Source organism: Dermacentor albipictus, chromosome 1, assembly GCF_038994185.2.
Source record: "Dermacentor albipictus isolate Rhodes 1998 colony chromosome 1, USDA_Dalb.pri_finalv2, whole genome shotgun sequence".
NCBI classification, from domain to species: Eukaryota; Metazoa; Arthropoda; class Arachnida; order Ixodida; family Ixodidae; genus Dermacentor; species Dermacentor albipictus.
The window spans coordinates 447,000,275-447,025,893 of NC_091821.1; the positions used below are offsets into that span (position 1 = coordinate 447,000,275).

Below are 25,619 nucleotides of genomic sequence, written 5' to 3' on the forward strand. Positions count from 1 at the left end.
ATCCAGTAACATAAATGACTGGATTGTTCTTCGATAGTCAAGCTGGCGGGAAATCCAGGGATGTTGAACAATAGCACCCCACCCCCATATACACGTCATAGATTTATTTACCAACCATACAACTTTTCTTACTCTATTTGTTTTGTTTCATAACCACTACTCCAACTTGAACGTTATTTTAAACATACTTCTTTCAATATCAGCTGCATCCACTAAAATAGAGAATGCCTGTCTTCGTCGATTGTTTATTGCACTCGAACGCCATAATAGTCATGTCCGGCAACATGTGATTACTGACAGATTAGAAAAAAAACGCAGATACTCTGATTATTTCAGCCTGTGCTTAACGCACATATTTTTCTCTGAAGTATGAGCGCTTGTGCGCGTAACAGTGCAAACTGCAAGCTTGTTTCATCCTTCTCTTTAAAACCCTTTCCCCCTGTCTCAGTGCAGGGTAGCCTACAATGCTTAGCTTGGTTAATCTCCCTGCCTTTCCCTTATGACTTCTCTTTGTCTTTCTCTGAAGTCATATACTGTTCCTTGCTTGTTCAGCATTTGTTTGCAGAATTCATTTTTATTTTGACACAGCAAAACAGTAATTTATTTTTCTTCTGTTTTTGCAATTGTTAGAGTTATTGCTGCGCATTATTAACTTATATGAAATTTGATTTTCATACCACAGACACCACCGAAAATTAATTCAGCTGACATAAAAAGGGCCACCAGTCACATGTAAGAACGTTCACTGCAGCCAGGAAAAGCAAAATGCCGGGAAAAATTCCGAATGAGCAATTGCGTTTGTTATTCCAACAATGTTAAGAAACAAATTACGTCATGGCATTTTCTGACAGGCACTGCACAAATCCTCCATATTTGCATGCTTTAGTCATCAATGAATTTTTCTTCATTGTTCAAGCCGTAAGCAAAGCAGAATTAATGTAAAGTTAGTATATTCTCCGTCTGACGGTTTCTCGTCTGACGCATACCTACCCGAACAATGCTTTCACTTTTCCTTGTGTATGTTTACACCTGCTACTCTTTATGTTCAATCTGAAGCTTGAGAGCGCTTTCTAAAGGTCGAGATTCTTTCATTCTTTGTTAACAAATAATTTCGCGACAGCACAGTCCACTAGCATACTTAAGTATCGGCCCTTTCTCTTTGACTTATCAGCGGGAAGCATTAACTGTTTTCATTTAGAAATTTTATTTTTCCAACCTTTTCTACGGATTTCATTTACATAATAAATAACCCTCTATTGCACCTCCATTTTGTTTCAATAAATATCTGCAATGAAATTTGCACAGAGTGCTTAGCCGCCGAATAGGACAAGAATGTGCTTAACAAAACAGTGTCTTTTCTTTTTATCGAAGCGGCATTGCTTCGTGATGCCATTTCACCAACCTGCGTTATTCATCGCACCTACCCTCCTGAGGCATCAGCCATGGACTATGGATATGCTTGAATGCAGCGCTCGCCATAGCACTTCTCCACGACACAGGTGCGCATGGCCAGCAGCCTGCATTTACCTGGCCGTCAAAACATGACACACCCTTCTCCTTAACCTGGTAACCCATCGCACTAGGAGTTTCCTTTTTCCAGGAAAAGACCGCTAGTTCAAGTCTCTTCACGCGCGCTTGCACGAAACAGTCTGAAGATCACTGTGTTAGCGGCTTTCCGCTTGAAGCGGTCACGTGGATTCCATGGGAGAGGACAGAATTTTTTTCTCGGTGTCTCCGCACTCACTCAAAAGCCGCCGCGTCATATTCCTAAGTGTTCACGTTGTAGCGGCCCACGCGAACCTGCCGAGTTCGCACCTGTTTAAGCACAGTAAACAGGCTGAGACGAACAACACTCGCCACATTGCCGCGCGAGCACTCAGTCATGAAGTGGCGTGCTGCACTCTCTCCCTCTTTCCACATGGGACTCCACCCGACGGGGCTTCGGCTTCACTCATTCTGCAACCGCCGGCTACGTGCAGCGTGGTGCCACGTATCTGCTGCCGTTCGCGAACCCGCCCGGAGCGATGTTGCCGTTGCTGCTCCTGGAAGATCCCATCGAGTGCAAGGTGCTCGCCGCCATGTGGCTGTTGCTGCTGGCTGGCGGTGCGGAAGCAGCCCCGCAGCTGGCTTGCGAGTCAGCTCTCAGTCTTTGTTCTGGAAATTTGGGAGTAGTGAAACACATGCTAAATGTTAACGAGGTACAAACCATCACTGCAGGTTCCTCATATGCGTAATGCAGAGATGCTTCCTATCAGAGATGTTGAAAGTATTACGCCACAATGGGGGGGGGGGAGGGGCGGTTGCGAGTTCAGCCTCTCAACCGAACATGAAAGCACCCGTTTCTACTATTACTGTTCCAATATGCTTGGGTTCTCGGCTAAGAACTACAACTAAAGCGATGGGTAATTGAGTACGAAGTTCGAATGTCCGGTGGTGACTCTTCGTTCCAGTAATCGACATCATTTTATCTGTTACCGGCTTACGGATTCATTACTTGACTAACTTTTAAGTTCTTTTTTTTATTTCATAGCTTTACCGAGATTTTGCTGCCCCAGAGTTTATGCTGTCACGAGCAGCACTTCCGAGATGTACAGTAGCAAGAATGCGCCGGAACGTATAGAATGCATTAGCGTTCCGCCGTATTATTTTACCCCAAACATTCTACACACTTTCAGAGCCAAACTGTGTATAACAATTTCTTTCGACACTACTTTTCCGAATGACTGCACTCCAACTGCTGCATCTCATTGAATTCCTGCTAAGTGAACTTGCCGTGGGGGCCAACCGGCTAGGATTTTGCAGCAACACAGTGTTGGTTTATATCAAAATTACAATTTTGATTCTAAGATTCATTGAAATGAAGAAAGTAAACAAGATGACAAGATCTATGAAGGAATTCGTCACAATCTCATGCCAGAGTACAAATTATTGAGCAGGCATAGCTGACTCGACCGACGAAGGGCCCACATGCCCAACAAGAAAATCTTCGCATTTGTCTGTCCGTCCATCACGTGAGACGAATCACTAATAATAATGTAATGTGTAAAGCAAACGAAACCCTAAAGAAAAAACGTTGGTGGCGGTGAGTTTCGAACTTACAAGCCCACGCTCATAAGCCGAGTGTCTCACCCACTGTGCTAAACAGCCACCTTTTTTTCTGTATGGCATAGAATTATGAATAGTTTTATGCTAAAATTACATCACATTTAGACACGCATGCAAAAGAAATGCACACATGCCACACGTCCAACGAAAGTTAAATAATTGGGCAAACAAACACAAGCGTCCAGATGCGAAATTCACTTAGGAACGGGATCTAAGGTTCAAACCACACTGCGCATTTTGGCAACCTCTTTTCAAAAGACAGAGATTGTCGAGCGAGGTAGTTCGGCATGCCTGTCGATCATGCGGCTTCTCCATAATCAATAGAGTAATAAACACCCACGTTTGCAGAGAGTGATTATACCTGAACCAAATGAATTTCTTTTACCTGCAGTACAAAAAAAAATGTTAAGAGAGTGTAGTTTCAATTTAGGCTTTGTTGAAAAATTTGGTGACAGTGGAATAAGAGCCATCTCTAGGGCCACATGTAAAGCCCTCTTGGAACGTTGTAGACATCTGATAATCTCGATTTTCCGGAAATATAATGCCGAAGACGCCCCGTCGTCAATGCATTTCGGTGGTCGCGGGGTGCACCTTCACATTGGGCGTCCCTTCACCGAACGAAATGTCACCGATCCCTGAGGGCTCATGCCCTTCACGTCTTGCAGCGCACACAGAGAAACAGTTCATGAGTTTGTAAGGAGTGGCGAGGTCTTATAACGGTCTCATCCTGTTTGATAGGTGTTCGACGTTAATGGATAAGGATAAAGAGTGATAAGGGCTTATTGGTCAGAGCAATTCTTATAAGGTTAATAAGCACCGATAAGGGTTGATAATGGTAAGATTCAGTCCGATGCAGTGGATAAGGACCGATAACAGTTGATAAGGGTCGCATCACGCCTGATAAGTTTGATAAAGAGAGATAATGGTTCATAGAAATCAGGTCGATGGCGATAAGGTTTATGTCAACCGGCAATGGTTGATAAGTTTCGGATCGAGTCTTATAACGTTGATAACAACCGGTAAGGGTTGATAAAGCTCGGACCTAGTCCGATAAGATAGATAGCGAACGGTAAGCATAGATAAGCGTTTATACTGGTAGGATGAAATTTAACAACGTTGATAATGACACCGGTCTGCGTGGAGATGAGCAAGCAGCACAATGCTACGCACACTTGGACAACTTCCACTGGAGCTTCTGCGTGAACTTTTCAATAAGTGTAGGTGTAAGACAAGCTGTTCGATTATGTGCATCTCACGTACATGGAGGAATGGTTTCAGCAGCCTCTTTCGGCATTGCAATATGATCGCTGTCTCTCAATTTCGTCCGCGTATAATTTCTTTTTTTTTTCTGGTAAAGCTCAGGTTAGCACATCTTTTTTTGTCCTAAAACATGGAATGCTTTTGTTAAGCGTGGCTCGAGGCATCCCTGCTGTCTTACGATCCGTGTTTGCTAATGTCTTCAAATATTATTTCAGCAGTTTTGGACGTTTTACAGTTCCTGCCGGCGCGCAACTAAAATTTTCTGACACCAGCAAATACTTTAACGAGTGAGTCATATCGACACCAATAGTAAAGTGTTCTCCACACATCCTAATTTACTGTTTCCATGTTGACCAGCCATGCATGGAGTGTGGCACCAGCATAGCGCATGATCACCGCTTAACTAGGACGTTCGTTAATATGGTACCACAGCTATAACAGTGAAGCTATCTGGTTCACAAATGGCGGTTAATAACACGTAATTACCAAGCAGTCAACATTTATTTCTAAGACTTAAGCTACAAACCATACTACACGTTCACTTTCTGCGCAGGCTGTGCTTCCTTTAATGCCACATTACTTGTTTTCTAAGATCCTGCGATAATTACACTCTGATATTCATTCTGGTGTAACCAGGAAATGACTTCTTTGTGATCCGAAAGCATCAAATAGTCCATCGAGTGAAAAAGGAGGCTTCTGCAACCGCTAATGGCACCTGAATTCCCGTTGGCCGCGAGGGCATGTCACGAGCGCGCCTCGATGGAGCAGAGTGGGTGAAACGGAACACCTGCGCGCCCGGTGCTGCTTGAGAGGAGAGAGAAGCGGCGCGGCGCCACGTCAGCAGCGCACCTCGACGGAGCAGATACCGCGACGCGACGCCGCTGGGCAAGACAGGTGGTGCGCGGTCCGTATCTGTAACCCTCACTGGGCTTAGCAGCTGCGCGCGCCTACCGGCCTTGTTGGCAGCTGCTGCTTCCTCGCTCTCTCGTAGCGCCGGACGTCGACGGGATGCGGCGTGTGCATTGCAAGCTGTAGCTGCTTTCTGGCTCGGGCAGCACGCACCGCGCTGGTACATTACTGGCAGCGCAAAACTCGAAATGCGGCTCAGCAGCGTTCAGTTGGGCATTAATGCTTTCGCATTCATACCTCACAAGCGTGCTTTTGGTGGACGTTTTTTTTTTATAATTCGTGGTGCGTCAACGCTCGGCAAACGCACAGCAATCTTCCGTGTTTTTTCAGCCGGGCAAGTCTGCATACCGCAAAGAAGATAAGGCAGATACACTTCTCACTGGTGAATGCAGCTGTACACAGTGGTATTCACGCTGTGTGCCTCGTGTTCAGACATTAAAGAAATTTTGAAAATGAAAACAGTTCGACGAGCTGAAGTTTTCGTGTCACAAAAATATTAATTTCTGTCAATGGCTACTTTTATGCTACAGGGACATAGTGAAATCATTGTTTTCCATGCAAGGCTTTCAAAGTTTGACTGTAAGTTTGATGAACTGGCTGCGTTAGTTACGTACGTGTTGTTCCCGCCGGTGCTTTATTCGCTTTCGCTGACACAATTTTCGTGAACAAGTAATGTAAAAAAAAGTTATTAGCAGTGGTCGAACTAAGAATGTCGCCAGAGCCAACACTTTCGCTACGCAACTTGTCTTCGTCAAGGCACGAACTGTTTTCCGTAGGAGCGCTCTTGTGCGCATAGCTCACTAATAATTACAACAGCACAATTAACTACAGGTAGCCGAATATCAATCTCTTTTCTATATGAATTGGAAACGAACAGTGAATATGGAATATCAAATCAAGTATCGAACAGTCAAACGCCGACAGCAGGAATTCTTCTGCTGCATAAGTAGACATCACGATTATACTGAATATTGAAAAAAGACATATATCTATCATGGACAATAAACATCAGTTTTAAACGCAATATCACTAAGTTTCATTGAAGCACTGCAAGAAAAGCCTCTCAACATACTTAGAGCCTGGTTGCATACAAGCTTTCAAAGAATTAATGGCTCCTGTATGACTAGTTTTTCCACGAAGGCTAAATAAATGGTTGTTGAAAAAACATCGGAAGTTGTGGAACCAGAAAACGTAAAACTGCTGTGTACGTTAAACACATTGAAAATGGCCCATTGCACGGAAACCGTCACGGGTTGTGGCATAGGTGATAAAACTGCTATGTGACTAAACTGCAAGAAACACTAAATGACAGAATACAGGCAAAAGTTTACAGGTTGTAATGCAGGCTTCGGTTGCGAAACAGGAAGCAAACTAGCATTAACCATTTCTTTTTCCATTGTTTCGAAAGCCTTTGCCTTTGATGTATTTCTAATAGCTTGCGACAGTTTGTTAGTGGACGAAGAGCAGTAACCCGACATAGCCATTCAGTTGTTGCGAAATATTTGGCTGGTTCCGATAGTCGAAAATACCAAAAAAGTTCATTTTTTGAATACAAATAGCTAATGTGTAATGTTCTATTCCTTTTTTGAGGTAGCAAAAGCTGTTCCAGCCATACAAGTACTAAAAATTTGCTAGTTATGTTTCTATCGACCGTGATTACGGCCTATGTTTTAATTTGAACCTTGAAGATATTTGTATGTTTCAGACGACTTCATTCGATTATATATTCCACAGCACATCTGTGCTGAGATATTCACAGTCGAATTTCACACTGAATACGCAACTCTGGTGTTTAGAGAGCGCAGTGCAGACCCAAATAGCAACTCCCCATGTGAAGCGGCTGGTTGTGAGGAACAGCGTAAATCTGCTTTTGTCCCTCGAAGACAGAGGGGCAGCTGTTACGATCTCACCTCCCCCCGTCCACCGATTCTATATGGGCGGGCTATTAGGAATCGGCTGCCTTACGAGGGGAGATCGTATTTGTTTTGAGACTCCCACCGATGTAAAATCGCTTCTCGGCCTTTTGGCTAAGATCAAAGTGTATCGCCACCGATGTAAAAGAAGCTAGCACACTCAGTGTCAATGTCGATGACGCATATCGTGGGTCAAAGGCGGTCTGGAAATACCACCCAAAAAGAGTTATCTTCGAATAATTTTATGTCTGAATTTTAATTTCAACGTTTCCACAAATGCGACATTACAAACCTTTGCCACCATTTCTTCCACATGTATTGGTGGACTGTACTTCGCGAATATTTTGTCATCCTGAATACCCAAAGCCTCTGTGCCAGCAGTGCTTATGTAACCAGCATAGGTGTTTTATACAATTATTGATACTTTAACTATGAAGGCCCTGTGTATAAGCATACAAGGTAGCAGCTCCTCCCGAAAGTAGAACCATAGATTGCTATCACAGCTATGCGACCCACAGCTATACGAAGTGAGGATAGTAGTTTTGTCAGCCGCATAAGCTTGTAATTATTCGCTTACTGTGTAAATTAAAAAGCATGCACACGTGCACAAGCAAACATGAACATATCTCTCTCGATTACCACTGAAACTCGCTGTCTAGATGCTGCAGTGAGCATGCGCGGAAGCGCCGGCGAGTGAATTGACCTTCATGCTGCCTCTTATTTCAACGAGGACTAGCCGGCCATAATATAGCGCTGACGAAGCTATGTTACAGCGGCGCATCAAGATTGTATTCATCGCAGATCGCTTTCAAGATAAGGCCCACGCAGCCGCGCCATACACAGCAGCCACCGGGACAGAGCGCCCCCCCCCCCCTTCCTACCATCTCTCCGGTGCCTTGAGCGCGACGGTAGACGGCGCTCTTCCTCCCCCCTTTTCTTCCTGGGGCGCGCGAGATTGCGCCGCCATCGTTCACTCGCCCTCGCAGGCTTTCGTTCGGACGCAGAGCATACGGTGCCCGGCGGCGATGTTGTCGCTCTAGGAATTTATACGGAACACCACGGCGACAGCGATGCCGCTGACGATGACGGCGGCGCAAATGCGTCTGGAATGTCCGTGTAATTGATATCGCGATAAAACTACATTATTTGTCGTAGTTCTGGGTTTTATTCAGCAACAAAGTTATTGCATAGGTATTCAAGAGGACTACTTCCATTGGAAATTTCTGCGTCCGTCTGTCTGTAACGCCTGACATGATGCTCTACAGTGGTATACATATATATGAGAATGTCTTATGCGTGCGTATGACTACACTGAGATTTATGATTATGACTATACATAGCGAGTACTGAAGAGGCATTAGGAATAAATAACGTTAATAAAAGACAAATTAGGTTAATTACTATGAAATTAAGAAATGCGAAAAATACTTGTTAGGGCTAATGAAGTGTAATGAAGGATAATGGAGATTATTCAAGGTTATTCATAATGGTGCGGCTTTTTAAAATCAATTTAGGTTAAACTCACCTGCCTAATGAACAGTCATCATCGTCATCGTCAACATATCTTATGTCCACTGCAGGATGAACCCCCTGCGATCTCCAATTACCTCTGTCCTGCGCCAACCAATTCCAGCTAGCGTCTCCGAATTTCTTAATTTCATCAGCCCATCAGCACCGAGGCAGCCTTCGAGCTCATAACCAACCCGACACAACAAGAAGGGGAACTTCCACCAGCAGGGACACCACGCCCGACCTCGCCTTCACCAAGAACATTACTCGAGCGTCGTGGTCTAACACAGGAGTGAATCTGGGCAGCGACCACTACATCACAGCGATGATGGTCGGCTCGCACAGGACCGAGAAAAGGGAATTCAAGCGTGTGGACTGGGACAAGTTCAGAGAGCTGAGGACTGGCAGGTACGCGGAGGACGTGAACGCATCTCTACACGGGTGGATGACGCAACTCCAGACGGATCTCGAGGCAGCAACGCGAACGATCACCACTGACCTGGAAACTGAGAAGTGGGACAGTAGACTCGCCTACATGCAAGAAGCCAAGCAATCGTTGCTGCAAAGATCTGCAAAGATGAAAAGGGCAACGCCTGAACCACCGTTTGCGGAAGAAGATTGCGGAGCTAAACCGGAGCATCGAACAGCACGGCTCCACAGTAGCTAGGCAGCAATGAGACGCGATCTGCAGCATTACTGACGGGCAGGTACACCGAGGCGGCTGTTAGAACCTTCTCAAACACCTCTTGGACGGCGCGAACACCAAGACCTCGAGGAGGGACGCGATGAGCAAGCTGCTATATGAGGCATGCAAGACCGAAACACGTGACTAGCTCGTAAGAAGACTGACGGCTAAGTACCTCCCGTGGCGTATGCGACAGCTACCGAGGACGCGACCCTCCAATACTCGGGTCGACCTAACGCGGAGCTTGATGCCGATTTCACCACGGAAGAGATCCTACAAGCACGCAGAGGTCTGAAGAGCCGATCCACACCGGGGCCGGATAATATCACCAGCAAGGCCCTCCACAATCTAGGTGAGAGCGGCACCGAAAAGCTCACTGCGATAGTCAATGAGACGTCGCTTTCAGGCAAAGCTTCCATAGAATGGAAGATGGCCAAAACCGTCTTATTACCAAAACCCCGCAAACCTCTCAGCGTGGAAAAACTGCGCCCAATCTCGCCTACGTCGTGCGTGGGTAAGACCATGGAGCGTGCGGTGTTTCACCGTATGAAGCCTTACCTGGAAGAGAACGAGATATACGCTCACAACATCATTGGGTTTTGTCAGGGGCAGGCGACGCAAGACGCTATGAAGCTGGTCAAAAGCGAGATACTAGATATGACAACAAATGGCGTCAAGGCTATCCTAGGCCTAGACCTAGAAAAGGCCTTTCATAACATACGGCACTCCTTCATTCTACAATAAATCTCTACACTTGAACTTCGTCAACGTCTCCATTACTGCATCTGTGACTTCCTGAGGGGAAGGCAAGCATCGCTACGAGTCGGGTCCCTTCAGTCGGAGCCAGTCGTACTTGCGTGACAGGGGTACCCTGCCAGATTTGGTGATAGCCCCTACCCTCTTCAACCTAGCCATGATAGGACTGTCCAGGCATCTGACTCGAAATGAGAACCTCTAACATACCACCTATCCAGATGACGTGACTGAGCCGGCGGCAAAGGGGAGCGAAGGAGAAATCGAGCACATTTTACAAAGTGCGATCCGAACCACTGAGGAGTATTTCAAACCAACAGTCCTGCAGTGCTCGCCGAGCAAGTCTGAGCTGCTGCTATATAGACCCAGCAGACGAGGGCCCAAACTGAAGGGATGGGACACAGGCACCGACCCATGCGTCCGCCTTTACACCGCTGAAGGCAACACGATTCCGGTGCTCAGTCACATTAAGATGTTGGACATGACAATAGAGGCGAACGGCTCGAACACCATCGCCGTCACTCATCTCACGACGAAGGTCGAGAACGCCACACGCCCACTGCGACGAGTGGCCACCGGGCATGACGCGCTCTTAGACTGGCACAGGCCTTCGTAATCAGTCACTTCGTGTACATCGTGATCATGCGTAATTGGTCCCAAGTAGAGAGAGACAAGCCTGAACCGTCCTGCGTAAGGTCGCCAAGAGAGCCATGGGTCTACCCATGCACACGAGCACGTAGGCACTGGATGCATTAGGCGTGTACAACACGCTGAGTCAGATTGCGGAGGCACAGGAACGGGCACAGATCACCAGGCTGTCCGGCACATCTGCGGGCAGGTGGATCCTACGAGAAATCGGCGTCGCACTTCGGGAGATCGAGTGTAACAGCGACGGGCTAACACCAGACCAGAGGAAAAATATCAGCGCAGCCCCTCTGTCCAGAAATGTGAACCCGGAGCATAACATCGACAGAAGACTTGCTCAAGCCAAAGCACTCCTCCGACAGGCAGCCACCTCTGGGAAAGCATGCTGCTTTACGGACGCAGCCAAATATCCTGGCAGACGAGCCTGTGTAGCAGCGGTGGGCAACAAAGAACGCATGGTCATCAACGCATGCTCGGTCCGCACTGATTGTCCTTAAGTGGCCGAATAGGCTGACATCAGCCTTGCACTCCTAGAAGACGATAAAAACTTGGTATACTGCGACTCCAAGAGAGCGATTCTGTCCTTCGGAACAAGCAGCATATCTCCGACCATCGGCAGAGTACTTGGTACTCATTACCTCACCCCACACTACATCATTTGGTTACCGGCACACATGGGACCATTGGAGGGGCCGCTCCCTAAGCTCAACGAGACGGCATATGAGGCCGCACGAGACCTAACTCACTGTGCGAGCCCGGACTCCCTCTCAGCAGGATGGGTGAGCGACCGTGACCTCCTCGTCGCTTACAACGATCTCACCCAGCATTATAAGTTATTATATAAGCACTCAATAAAATACAAGAAGTCACGTACCGGTGACTTCAGACGGGCACCCACCCATGCCCGGCCTTCCTGCACAAGATGTTTCTGGACGCGCACCCTCAAAATGCGTGTTGCTACTGTAAGGATATACCTAGCCTTGCTCACATGCTCTGTGGTTTACCCCTGGCGCGAGGGGCCAGGACTACTAAGGAAGAGTGGGACCGAGCTCTGCGCAGCTCGGACCTTGAATCACAGCTCTGGGCTGTCCATCGGGCCCGCGACGCGGCGGAGGGGTATGGCCTCTCTGTCCCGACGTGGGAGTGGCCCGCTGCGCACTAATCGCGCGCACCAACGGACCTCAAGAAAGTTATTGATCCATTCATCCATCAACCCACCTAGTCTTCTGCCTTCCTTGACTGTGCTTCCCTTCTCTTGACACTCATTCTGTAACCCTCATTGTCCACCGATATAGGTGTAAAATAAACAGGTCTAATGAAGGTTTTTAAGGGTGCTTATCATTAACTAAGCTTAATATCAGTTGACTAGCACTAAATTTTTTAGGAAAATCAGGATTGTTTAAGGGTAATAAGATGACTTAGGCAGAAATGATAATATCTAAAATTGCATAACTAAAGCCCAATCAAGATTATTAAAGGTCATAATATTTGTGCAGAGTAGTTAAGATCACTTAAGCCTAATTGAGAATAATTACGATTACATCACATTGGCTTACTGAAGATAAATAAGGCCAATAATAAGAAATATACGTGTGCAAGATGAATGACAGGAAAAAATACTTACGCACTATTTGGAAAGTCCTATTAGAGGGTTCTTGCAGCCATTTTATTTTCATTTATGCATCTACCAGACATAATATATGTTTAAATGCTTTCATTCTGTAAGCTAGCATTCTCCCTCATTTATCACTTTTTTAGCACTCGGATATGATTACCATAAATGTCACTCACCATCTTTGCTCAGTTTCCGCCTTCTCCACTTTATTAGGAAGTATATGGAGACGACTAGTATGATGAGCACAAACAGCAGGCAGATGAGCATAGCGATGAGGCCCTCGTTGGAGACTAGGAACTCCGACCCTGAAAATAGGGTAAGAAACTCATTTTCACAGCGTGCTCTTACAACGTACACGTAAAAAAGCTAGCTTGGCTCCGTATTTCACTGCCAATGCACAAGTGAACAAATAGGATCTACAAATAGAAATTAAGGTAGTAATTTGATTCCAGCAGTAACCTGCAAACAGGAGCACATACGAGAATTTTTCGTAATGATTGTAGATACTAAAGGACAAAAAAATCCGCCTGCGTTGCACCTGTGAAAGTGGGTGTTGTAAAGCAACACAGGGGTGGACGTTAGACAACGTTACGCAACCTCCGCGATCACAAGTGACGTACATCATGCGCACGTGCACGTGTGCGCAAGTGCGGCATACATCTTCATTCTTCTAGGCTGTCCGCTAAGCGCAAGAGCATTATTGAAATAAATTAATGTTTACAGTGAATTGCTTTAGAAAACGCGTAAAGTGCGAGTTAAACATAATCTGCAGAAATTATAGCTTCGGAGTGTAAAACGAATTCACCAGAATACATAATTCCGTTACACGGGAACTGAAAGACAAAGACCTTTTTCTTCCCCCGTTGGAGGTCCATCCTCATTCTCGTAGACCCTCCGCCTGGCGAAAGTGCATTATTGAACTAATAGGATTTCTCAATGTAAACAGTGTCACAAATTCCCTCAATTGCGACTTAAACACAACTTACAGACACAATAGCATCGGATTGTAATTTTAATATATGAGGAAACAAATCCTTTTACATTTTTCTCTTACACAGAAACTCAAAGACAAACCCCATTCCCAGCTGCCGTTTTTTCAGTTAGCATGCCACGAGAAATCTAGGCCCACTAGACACTGCCAGCTTCGATCTAAAGTGCTTGGCTCCTCACACAAGAATACAAGATCTCTTTGAAATAAGGTGAGGGAAATTGGCATATATTGCTAACTGTAGCCTCTCATATACTATATTAAAATAGAAATTACTGCTCAAACACTATATTGGTCAACACATGGGTAGGTCCCACCAATCGCCTGCCAGTACAGCATTGGAGATGATAGCAAACTGCAGGAGAAAATTTAACAGACGTGATTAAACGGCATTGTTGCTGTAATTATGCAACATGTGGAGAATGCACTCGCGCAAAGTATTCTGACACAAAAGCTTGCGAAGTGGGTGCGTCATTTTAGAATGCTGACACACCGCAAACCAAGATATGGACATATGACGCCCCCATGAAGGCACACACATAACGTGTCCGTGACTCTATACGCTCTTCTTGTTTCTGTCTTGTTGGTGCTACACTAGTATGTCAAGTGGAGCAATTTAGCAGGCACAAAAACAAAAGCCATAACATAAATTTGGCAGAAACTTGTCATTTAGTGCCCCTTGTAGATCGATGTGCGTATACCAATAGAATATAGTTTCCAGTTTGGCCCATATAGAGTTACACTCATCCTTCTTTTTTTAGATCGCAGCCCTGAGGCGCCCCTTCTAGCGCTGAGCGTCGGCCTCTGCATAACCGGTAGAACAAATGAACAGAGGGCAGGGGAGGATGAAAGATGGAAATAGCGAAGAGAACGCGAGGAGGAAAGCGGAAGAGGATACAGCATTAGCATGATGTGCAAAGAGGAGGAGCGGAATAGGACTAAAGAGTGAGGAGGAAAGCGGTGTGCCGCAGGTCTGAGACCTGCGCCAACATCGAAGGATCAAAAATAGAGCGACCGCGGAACGCAGCCGAGAATAAAAGTCGTCGATTGCAAAGAGAGCGCGAGGCGGGAAAGGGAGAAGGGGCTACAGTGAAACATGAGGACAATCGTCGGTGAAATTTTTCCCCCAGAAATTTCTGAATATGCTTTTAAAGTAATCCTAGGATGCAACAAAAGTAATATGACTCCTGGGTAATTATTATCTGCTTAATTCCTTGTTTTCTTTAACCCCTAAATTCTTTATCAAAGTAATAAATCTGTACGATTGATCATTATCATGTTTAAGTAGTCGTGCGCACATATTTACCATCTTTATGCTGTTTCCGCATAATTTCACACAGCGCAAAAACACGAATCGGGTGCGCAAAGAACCAAAGAGCAGCTTGACGTGTACGTAAAGCAAGAGGGTGTTAGTACTCCGCCTACCAACGACTTTATACTTTTTATATTTCCTTTACTAAGGGGAACATCATTGACAACGTATTCAGGATAATTCATAACATACAACATTATTGTGCTGCTGAAGAAATACATTAAATACCCGATCAAATCGACACGGTTCACAGGAGCTCCAGCACCATTTACCATCTCTATAGTCAACTCGCGGATGCCAAAGATAAAGGCGAGAAATAATCAGAAGGCATCTGCAAATCTACCTATGCTGAACTCAATTACAAGGAGAAAACTTACTCAGCTGACGCCCCACAACGCTTCCAACTTTCGACAAGGGTCCGGGACGGCTGCGCAGTGTGCGTCAACTGTATGCAACTACACGACAATGGCGACAGATTGAAAACGACACCTGACCCATTCGACCGTGAAGTCGATAGCAAGACCACGATTACGATGGTGATATGACCACGAGGACAGCGTGACATATATGGCACAGACGATGCTGTCAACAACACAATACTGCAAGACAACAGATTCAACTATGGCAACCGACCGACGCTATTGCTTAGCGGCTATACGGTGTTCGGCTGCTAAGCACGAGGTCGCGGCATCGAATCTCGGTTACGGCGGCCGTATTTCGGTGAGGGTTAAATGCGAAAACACCCCTGCACTTCGATTCAGGTGCACGGTAAAGAATCCGAGGTGCTGCGAATTATGCCGGAGTTCCCCACTACGGCGTCCCTCATAAACACATCGTCGTTTTCGCACGTAAAACCCCGTAATTTAGTTTTTGAACTATTGCAACGGTGACCACAGTAATGACGGTGAAGCTGTCGGCATGAAAACGAGAACAGTGATGATGGTACCGCTGTGGCAAAGAGGGTTATGAAATCAATGGGATGGAAACGATGCTGGCAGCAACTCTGACGAAGATGCACAAACGGCTATTATTGTCTTCGTTATATGTAGAAAAACTGGCGCGTATTTTAAAACATTCTATTCCATTCATCTTTCACTTTTATCAAGTGTCACGCCAAGTTGCCTATTCCATTGGTAGTGGTAATGCAGTGGCGACCGATGCATGCCTGAGCCTGCGACAAAGCAAAACAGAATAAAAATGAAGTGCATTATTATTATTACAACCCTAGTTTTACTTCGTCACCATGCTTCCTCCGCCTGCCTCTGCAATATAGCAAATATTTCTCCCTTTATCGCGTATACGCATGTCCATTAGTTTATGTGCCATCTGTGTGCTGTGTTTTTTCGATCATTAGATCATTAGTTTGTCATTTTTTCTATCGAACATATCAGGTACAGGATTTAAGGCCGTATGCCAAGCAAACCTCTGTAGTTTTTAGCGTGAAGACAGCATCTCCTATTCAAAGACCACAATCAGAGTCTGCGATACATGCGCTAAATACCCTACCTAAACCACCACGTCCAAAATTTGATACAGCTCACTGTTTAAAGCGTTTGGAAGCAATCAGCACATTACCAAGGAGAAGCGAGCTCGGTATCCATTCACGGCAATCCGGAAGTATTCTTGTTGTTGTTGTTGATGATGATTATGATAATGATTATGATGTTGATGATGATGTGTTTTTTTACGATGCGGTGAGGCTGATGATGATACACAGAAAGTGGTGGTGGTGATATGCCTAGTTGTTTTGACGACGTCTATATAACGGCGGTGTAATGAAAATTACCGACGAAAGACAGACAAGCATAGCAAGCCTAGTTTTCAGCTTACAGAAAAATTGTTGTCACATGACACAAAATATTGCTCCATCTGTATTCCTCCGTTTTCGCAAACTATCAGCACATACGCGACGGTTCACAGTAAAGTCATATATTAGGTTTTCTCAAATACTGCAGAACTTGTCCCCAACCCTTTCTGCATTGTGCATATGGAAAGACACTGAAACACTAAGCACTGCTTCGCATTCGCACTGTGACCATAATATTTCATACCTAACAATAATGGCGGACGCATGACAACATTAACAAGTATATGTAGAAGTGTTAGTGCGAAGTTGGCGGCAAGATACGTCCATGTCTGTGCAGGAATAGAAAGACGTATCAAAGAAATTCGGCCGCTTTATCTGACGCGGATAGCACATGACTACCATATGGATGCCGTATGATAAAAGGTTATCCGTTGTTCCCCATTTGTTTGCTTGTGCGCGCGTACCTGCGTGCGGTGGTGTCTGAGCGTGTGTGTGTGTGTGTGTGTGTCTGTGTGTGTGTGTGTGTGTCTGCGTGCGCGCGCGTGTGTGTGTGTGTGTCTGCGTGCGCGCGCGCGTGTGTGTGTGTGTGTGCGTGTGTGTGTGTGTGTGAGTGTGTGTGTGTTTGTGTGTGTGTGTTTGTGTGTGTGTGTGTGTGTTGCGCCTCATTACATACCGCTTATTCCGGACCTGCTGTTGCTTATTAGGTGTTTGAAACACACATTCATCTCACTTTTGATTATTTCACTTATTCTGCAACGTGCTTTTTGTGACAGATAAAATTTTCTCCTGCTTGTTCCCTTTACTAATAGACGAGAAAATAAAACTCTTTCAAGGCATCGTAGAAAATAAGTAATATTATTCCGCAGTCACATCTCATATTACTAATTACATATGTTAACGACAAATGAAAGGTGTCGCTATGCAGAACCATGATATGGCAGCAGCATCGCAGCAAACTGATAAGGGAAATGTGCGTGTTCAAATAGACGTACTTCCCCAGAAAACCCCGTTGCTTTCACTACGTAGGAGGATTTCAAAGTTTTCATTACCCTGAATGAGCCAAAAATCACTTAATTCTCCAGGTGTATATTCCTGCGCTGCAATGGAGCGCTGTAAGGCAGTGTGTCTACGTGTGAGCGTGTGAAATATTCTAGAATGTGTAGTTTGCCGTATATGACGTACATGTTGCATTATACAATGTGCTTACTTGAACTTTGTTGTGAAGTGCCCATGACGATGATCAGCAATGCTGTTTTATTTGTTGATAGCGAACTGGCAAGGCCTACTGCGCGAATTTTATATTTGTGATTATTAATGGGCTTGCTTTGATCTTTCTGTGAATACCGCCTAAGCGAATTACGATATTTGTATTGATTTTATTATTCCTTTTCCAAACAGCCTATCATTTTCATGCATTGTTGATCTTAGCGAGCAAAATAGTTGGATTGGCCACTTGAAGCTGCAACCTTCAACAGGCTGTGGGTTTGCCCTGCACTGAAACCGTCGAGGCTCCGGCACCTCGCAGAAGCGGGACTTTCACCGCATAATCCTAGCGATTACACTGCGTGGACGCCGGGACATTATCTCTTCCCCTTGGACTTCATTAGATCCGCAAATCTTTTTTCATTCATTTAATCATTCTTATTCTCCCCCATCCCATACCACTGTATGCATTGAGGCATTTACCCTCGCATTAAAATAAAGGCCCATATGCGCATGAAAGTACACAGACGTCAAAATAAGACTTTAAAACACAGTTACCGCATAATTATTTTGACCAGGCTTATTTCGACCAGGTTTTCTTCCTTTTCTCCAATAATTCGCCTTGAGTTTCTGACACTTGTTCGTTATGTAGACTGTCAAGTACGTGAAGATCTGGTTCAAGATCTGAGTGGGAACATCTCGCTCGCGTGCGGTTCCTTCCTGTTCTGTGTTCAAATCACATCACTTAGATTTCATATAGTGGCTTCCTAATGCTTCCCTGATAATATGGATGATACAGATGTCTACTTGATGATACACCTCCTGACTTCTACCATGATGTCTAGGACGGAAAGTGGTAAAACAGTGCTAATCCTTTGCTCGTGGGAAAAAGCATGCCGTTTTCCTTTCATCACAAGTCAGACCTTTCCGTGGGAATTTGTACAAGCTTGGTCAATAGTGGTCTGTCGGTTGTTTCGTAGGTGATCGGCTGGAATCACGCCCCGAAACAGGTCGGCCTGACTTCCAGCATATTGATGGCTGGAGATTTCTGTGCCTTCGCTTTCCTAGGAGGACGGGATTCATGAGGTTTCTATTCCTCTGCTTTTTTTTTTATTTTTCGTTTCATTATGCAAATTGTATAGGTGGACCGAGGCTTCAGCTTCAGTTACCGGCAGTCAAAAACGCCCTCCTGATTGTTCTGCAACAGACCCCTGAGAGAGAAGGTATTCGTTTGAGTAGCGTAGCTCGAACGACACAAGAAAGAAAAAATGAGAAGAAAAGGCGCCAACTTCCAACCTGGATGGGAGTTCGTGCCTTTTCTTCTCACCTGTTTTTCTAGTGTCGTTCGCTGCATGCTACTCAATACGGCAATCATGTACCAAGAAGCCCAAACTTGTACTATATTGAGAGCAGGTTCACTGCGGTCGTCACCGAAAAGGTTACGTTTCCTTTAAAGTAATGGCTTTCTCGAAGACGGCTCATCTTCTGCTGCATTGTCTGCATTTTCGGCTCATTTTCTGATATCACAGGAATAATTGGGAATATTCGCGTCCACCTGTGCAGTTCAACATGTTCACAGTGATTTACTGTCTGCCCTAAATGCCTGTGTATTCTAGGTGATTTTTCACTCATGATCGGATCTGTGAATACCGCTGTTTTGGCCTCCGAAAAACTTATACGCAGCATTGCTATTATTGCGGGACTGTGACTTTTCCAAGGCAAATATGTTAGTAGAAGGCATTCTAAGACACTGGCTACTTTTACCTTAGGTACGCTGTCAAGTGTACCAGCGCTGAATGAGTTGTATGATCATGCCAGGGTTAAAGTCAGTCAAATCACAGCTTATCATTTCACATGCACATTTGACAAGCTGTTGACTGAAATATGGATACAGGTGCTCAGGGACGTCGTCGTGGAGGACAGCATGTATGCTTTGGCAAGTACATTATTTCTTAGTGCACGAGCATTTTGGAGATCGATTTAGGTTTACGTATATTAGTTACGGTCAGCTGCGACACGTCAGAGCCTCTGAGCCGGTTCCGAGGTACGCGATCATTCCGCGACCCCATTGGCCATTCCATAATATCGTTCAAGTTATGTAGCTTGTGTTAACCCGCCGCCGCAATTTGTAACTGCGCTTTGCGAAATCTGCCGTGAAATAGCACATGAATTGAGTCACTATCCTCATTCTTTCGCATTACCCGATAAAAAACAAATTTTTTTAAAGTTCTTCTTCTCGTACCGGCCGGGACCACGACGAACACGCAGGGCTGCCTCTGGTCGCCGACCTGGTTTCGCGCCCAACACAGGAGGGTGCCGTAGTCCTGGTGCGACCGCACCGCGTAGCGCGCTACGCTTCGTGTGCCCTCCCAGCTGTACGTGTCCATCCTGGCGCTTTGGTGGAGCGAGTTGTTGAAGCGCCAACGGAAGGTAACGGCCGGCGGCTGCGCCTGCACCTCGCAGGATACCTGCAGCAGCTTGGACAGCCGCGTCGCGTACACTAGCCGCTGGCCGGACTTGCACACGGGAGCATCTGCGCACATCCACGACAGAAGGAAAAGGTATAGTTAGTCACGTTCAGACGTCCCGCATTAAGCGCACAGAACAGCTGGCACCTGCGTGCGACTGCAGACTACGTTGCCAAACTATGGATACCGCAAGGATGTGCCGCTAGCTTTAGTGTCATGCAGCAAAATGTAGTGCCCGCGTGAAGGATAAACCCGAAATATTTTTCCAGTATAGTGAAAGAGGGCACCCACAGCCACGTATAGGTTACGCTTTAAGAATAGTTCCATTGGCTATCGGTCCCGATTTCAATAGGTACTCACGTAGAAGATAAGGAGCCGAATCATCTCTACATGCATACGGCGGGAACATATGCCTATTTTAAGCAACGCATATTTGCCTCTATTTAAAGCAAGCTCATGTAATACATTTATAGAGACAAACCTACAACAGAATGAAAATGCTGCTGTTTTGCACAACTTCACTGACAACTAAGATAAGTCTTGAGTGTCCCTTTTCCCCGGTGTAGGGTAGCAAACTAGACTTTTTTCTGATTAACGTCCCTGTTCTTTCTTTCTTTTCTCTCCCTCTCTCTGGCTGAGTAACCAATCTCGGCAAATTATAAAACTAATGGCAAGGCGTAAGCTTTTTCATCATTTCGCTAAACAACTTTTTGTTACTGTATACCGGTGTTTCTGCGAAGATATTAAGCAATTCGTCAAATCTACTGTAGCGGATAGCACGATTCTAGCCCCATAGTTGGTGTACTCGCAGAATTGGAGATTACTGGCATGAGAAATCAAAATGCATGACTGAATAATTAGCAGAAACTCACTAATTACCCAAGGCATATACTACAATTTAAGAAATTCTAGCCGGGGAGCGCGCAAGGCGTATGAAGTTGGAACAAATTTTCAGGATGGCACAAGTTTTAAAATAATAATTCCTGATCTTTGCGAAGAAATACATTGGTGACCCAGTTACTTTTGTGCTTCAACGCAAGAAAGGGCGTTTTCTTGAAAAAGTCAGTGGAACGACAGCGCGTTGTTACCGGAAGTTTGATAACGCATATGTGAATGATTAAAAATCAATCATACAGAGTTCTAAAGCAACACACCGAAACAGAAGGAAAAAGCTGCTAAAAGTCTAGAAAGTCAGTTTTTCAATATGCCAATCAAGATTTCATTTTATTTTGACAGCTCAGTCATATTTTCGCGGGTATTTCTCGGTGTTAGAGTTCCGAAATAAAAGTTCTCCTACGCCTTGCAACCTCACAATCTCCGAATTGTTATGTGGTCACCGTGATTCACCACTTCTGCTGTTCATATCGCAAATGACTCGCACGTTTCCGCTATTCCTGCGCTCTTTCTTGGATAAATGAAGTTGACCGCACGGAAACACAAGGACGAAAAAAGCAAGATAGGACGCACAGGCACTGTGCCTTCTTTTGGCCTTGGGTTTCCGTGCGCTCAACCACCTTTAGTCAAGAGCACCAACCAACAAGCTCACATCGCCACCCTTGTGTACTCTTTCTGTTTGTGTGTCAGTGCTACCATACTATTGTTCTAATATTTGCTGTGAAACATTGATTGTGCATTTATCCTTTTTTTAACGAATACCACTATGCGTGCTCGAATAAATATCCCATGTTAGCTGACCAAGGATGATACACTCCATTGTTATGATTTTATTAATACAAGAGAAACACAGTTTCTCAACCATTATCTCAAGATACTTCGGTCCTAAACTTTGCCTCTATAAGAAGCATGACACTGTCTCGCTGCAAAAAATTATGCGGTCCTGAATTTATCACCAAGATACATATAATGTTTTTATTATGATGAACACATGCTTATCATCATCATCATCTAGTGTATGTCCAACGTTACTAGACTAGGTTCAGTTTTCAAACTCCCGTGACTGCGTGGACCCACCACCCATCTCGTGGCGCTGCTGTCGCACTTTGCTCGGTCAGCGCGGCGCGGACAGGGCGACGAAGCACTGTCCGTTGTTTATGCGTTTTGGCGCGTTGTATATATGCGTGTTTTGCTGCAGTCTCGGTGCATTTTTGCGACACTCTTATGCGTTTTAAATGCCCTGTGGGTTTTGAAGAGTTTACGGGCCGTATCATCCAATTTTATTTACTGACGCGAATGCATATTTATGCACCGTTCCTGCAGCGATAACTTACTTTGAATGTGCAAGTCTGCTCGCAAGGGAGCAAATCTCACGTAGGTTTCAACATTGCACTTGTGAATGCGGTGCTCTGATGAAAGAAATAGTGCTAGCTTCATTTTTTTTATCCCGAAATGAAGCGCTGAGAGTGTGTATATACCGTGTTTCCCAGCTAACTTCAGCCAGAGTTTTAAAATATGCGAATGCTGCGTAGCTGGGCACAACCAAGTTAATGTTTGCCGTAGCTTTGAGATATTCAAATTATAAATCCGCCCAGTTAGGTAATGCGTAGTTAATTCATTATTAATTAAAAGTTATCCAATAATTGTTAGTGTAATTCTTAATTCACTAATGAATAAATTAGTTCATCTATTTATGTAATTCGTTGCCACCACCAAAGGTCCAGGTTTCAACGACCGTGGGTTCTAGTGCCTTAACTCTATTTTAATTAACTGTGCCTTAATTAACTTCGCCTAATTCACTGAGCCTTGACTGGCCTCGTGAACTCCCTCGATTGGTTCGCTTGGGCTCCCGTGACTTTCTTGGACCATCGTGTGGTCGCGCTAACATCGCCTCATGCGTTCGCATTATTATTTAATTAGTACTAAGCAGCAACAGCTGATTACAACTACTAATCAGCTACTTACAGCTACTCATCAGCAACAGCTGATTAATATAGAGCGCAGTGGACGGCCGGGGCTGCTGCGGCTCTGGACTAAGGACTCCACAGCGCACTCTGGGGCAGCGCAGCAGCATTTTCACAGCTACGTAAAGTTTTTTAATCAATCTCCTAAACGCGAGACTATACAAACATTTAAAGACGCATCGGTGAAAACACTTGCTGAGTACGTGAGTTGTGAAGTCTGAGGACTCAAGCCCCTTCGCCAACGCAGAGCTGCGCCCGCGTAGAGCTACTTGCGGTGCTCCCGCCCTCTGGCGGCAAACCAAGACAAGGGGCCACCCGCGATGTATGGCGCCTACGGAGAGTTTGACAACTGAACCTAGTCTAGTAACGTTGTGTATGTCCACTGCAGGACGAAGGCCTGTCCCTGTGATTTCCAATTACCTCTGTCCAGCATCAACCGATTCCAACTTGCGCCTGGGAATTTCCTAATTTCATCAGCCCACCTATTCTTTTGTCGCCCTCGACTGCACTTCCATTTTCTTGACAGCCATTCGTAACCCTAATGGTCCACCGGTTATTTAACCTGCGCATTTCGTTGGCCCGCCCAGCTCCATTTTTTTCTCTTAGTGTCAATTGGAATATCGACAAACACCGTTTGGTCTTTGGTCCACACCGTTCTCTTCCTGTTAAAGTTAGGCCTATCATTCTTCGTGCCATCGCTTTTTGCGCAGTCCTTAACTTGTTCTCGAGCTTGTTTCTCAATCTCCAAGTTTCTACCACATATGTTAGCACCGGTGGAATGCCTTGATTGTACACCTTTCTTTTTAATGATAGTGGTATACTTCTAGTGAGGATCTGACAATGCGTGTCATATGCGCTCCCACCTATTTTTATTCTTCTGTAAATTTCCTTCTCGTGATCAGAGTCCCCTGTGAGTAATCGACCTAGACAAATGTACTCCTTCACAGACTGTAGAGGCTGACTGGCGATCTTGAAATCTTGTTCCCTTGCCAGGATATCGATCATTACCTTTGTCTTCTGCATATTAATTGTCGACCCTGCTGTTACACTCCCTCTGTTCAGGTCCTTAATCATTTGTTGTAACTCGTCCACGGTGTTGCTGGATAGGACAACATCATCTACAAACCGAAGGTTGCTGATATATTCGCCGTTGATCCTCACTCCTAAGCCTTTCCAGTTTAATAGCTTGAATACTTCTTCCAAGCACACAGTGAATAGCACTGGAGAGATTGTGTCTCCTTGCCTGACCGATTTCTTTTTAGATATCTTTATACTTTTCTTGTGGATAATCAAGGTAGACTTCGTCATCAGGGAGGTAATGGCCGAATACTGCACCAGGGAGGCCTATTCCAGTTCTGGTGCGGGGGTGTCTTTTGTGGAAGCGTAGTGGGCCTTCCTAATTTGGTTGTACCTGGATTAGTAAAGCCCAGCTGGCTCTCGGCATTTTTAGCCTGGTGTCAGGCGCCACTCCCAACCTGGAGGGATATGTTTATATTTATTATCATTATTCAAAACGAAGTAAGAAGCACGACTTACGAAAATAAGGTCAAGTCTTCCAGGCAGGTTTTAATGATTGTGCTGAAGTACACGCTGCATTTGCAGAGTAATACTCAAACTTGCGTATCTATTCAAATTGAAAATTTAAAGATTTCTTTTCTTTGTTAAAGCAACATTGTTTAGACGCAATTTTTCAAGTACAATACGGAAATTTGTTCTACTTGTTTAGGTGCGCTAAGCCTTTTCGTGAACGGTAACAAAAATCATGTCCTTGATCATTCGTTCTAAATAAATGTTCTAAGCTCGAGGGTCAAATTTCGGCAAAATTTCTTGCACAATTCCTAACCAAACACGTTTCTTTTGGTTTAGTAAGCCCAAATTATATTCCGGAATGGCTCAAAGAAAGCAATTTCTCGTAGGTTAAGCGGTTGCTGAGGAAATACTCGTTATGTCCGCAAGAATGCGGTTTCGAAAGAAACACGTTGTATAGTTTTCGTGCCACAAAAGTCGAAGCAGAAGACTCTGCAGTGTAATATCGAGCATCCCTTTCTTATTTATTACATTTTGAAACTGTTTTCACAGCTTTCCTTTGCCTTCCTCTCCTTTTAATATTTTCGACATAGATCCGGAACACTCCCTTAGTGAATCGCTCACAGTCCGTCCCGCTCAGCAACGCGCCATAACACACTCCTTGAGCGACATTGAAGGCGTCAAAGTGTTTCGATTTAGCACCTTCTCCGTGATTACTATAACTAATGGTGCCATACACAGCAGTCTTCACAGTGGGTGCTCAAAGAAATATGAGTTTTGGAAATTACACCAACTCAAGCTATTCGAAGACTGGTCTGTGCCCTTATTCCGCCCATTGAAGCAACGTCTGGAGAGCTCAAGTGTATTTCTGTTTTCTCAGTGATTTTCTCTGTCACAGTGACAAAACAAAACACTAAAGCCCTTTCGGAAATACCACGTCCTGCGCAAGCGCAATTGTGATAATTTAATATAGCCGATCACAACAGAGACGTAAAATACGTTTCCCGTCAAAATTGTCGCTGGATGTTTACGAATCAGACAAAACCAATTAAACCTTTGAAG

General features: G+C 45.0%; 1 protein-coding gene across 2 annotated transcripts in view; it reads right to left on the reverse strand.

The window, feature by feature from the left end:
• Positions 1-231: 231 nt before the first annotated feature.
• The window catches only part of LOC135915328 (neural cell adhesion molecule 2-like), a 182,612-nt gene continuing 157,224 nt past the window's right edge, over positions 232-25,619 (reverse strand). For both annotated transcript variants that reach the window (XM_065448364.1, XM_070532336.1), the window contains exons 8-10: positions 19,947-20,237; positions 12,571-12,699; positions 232-2,154 (exon numbers count right to left, since the gene is read on the reverse strand). In XM_065448364.1, the coding sequence (XP_065304436.1) occupies positions 1,970-2,154; positions 12,571-12,699; positions 19,947-20,237 (605 nt within the window). In that variant the 3' untranslated portion in view covers positions 232-1,969. The remainder of the gene's footprint in view (positions 2,155-12,570; positions 12,700-19,946; positions 20,238-25,619) is intronic.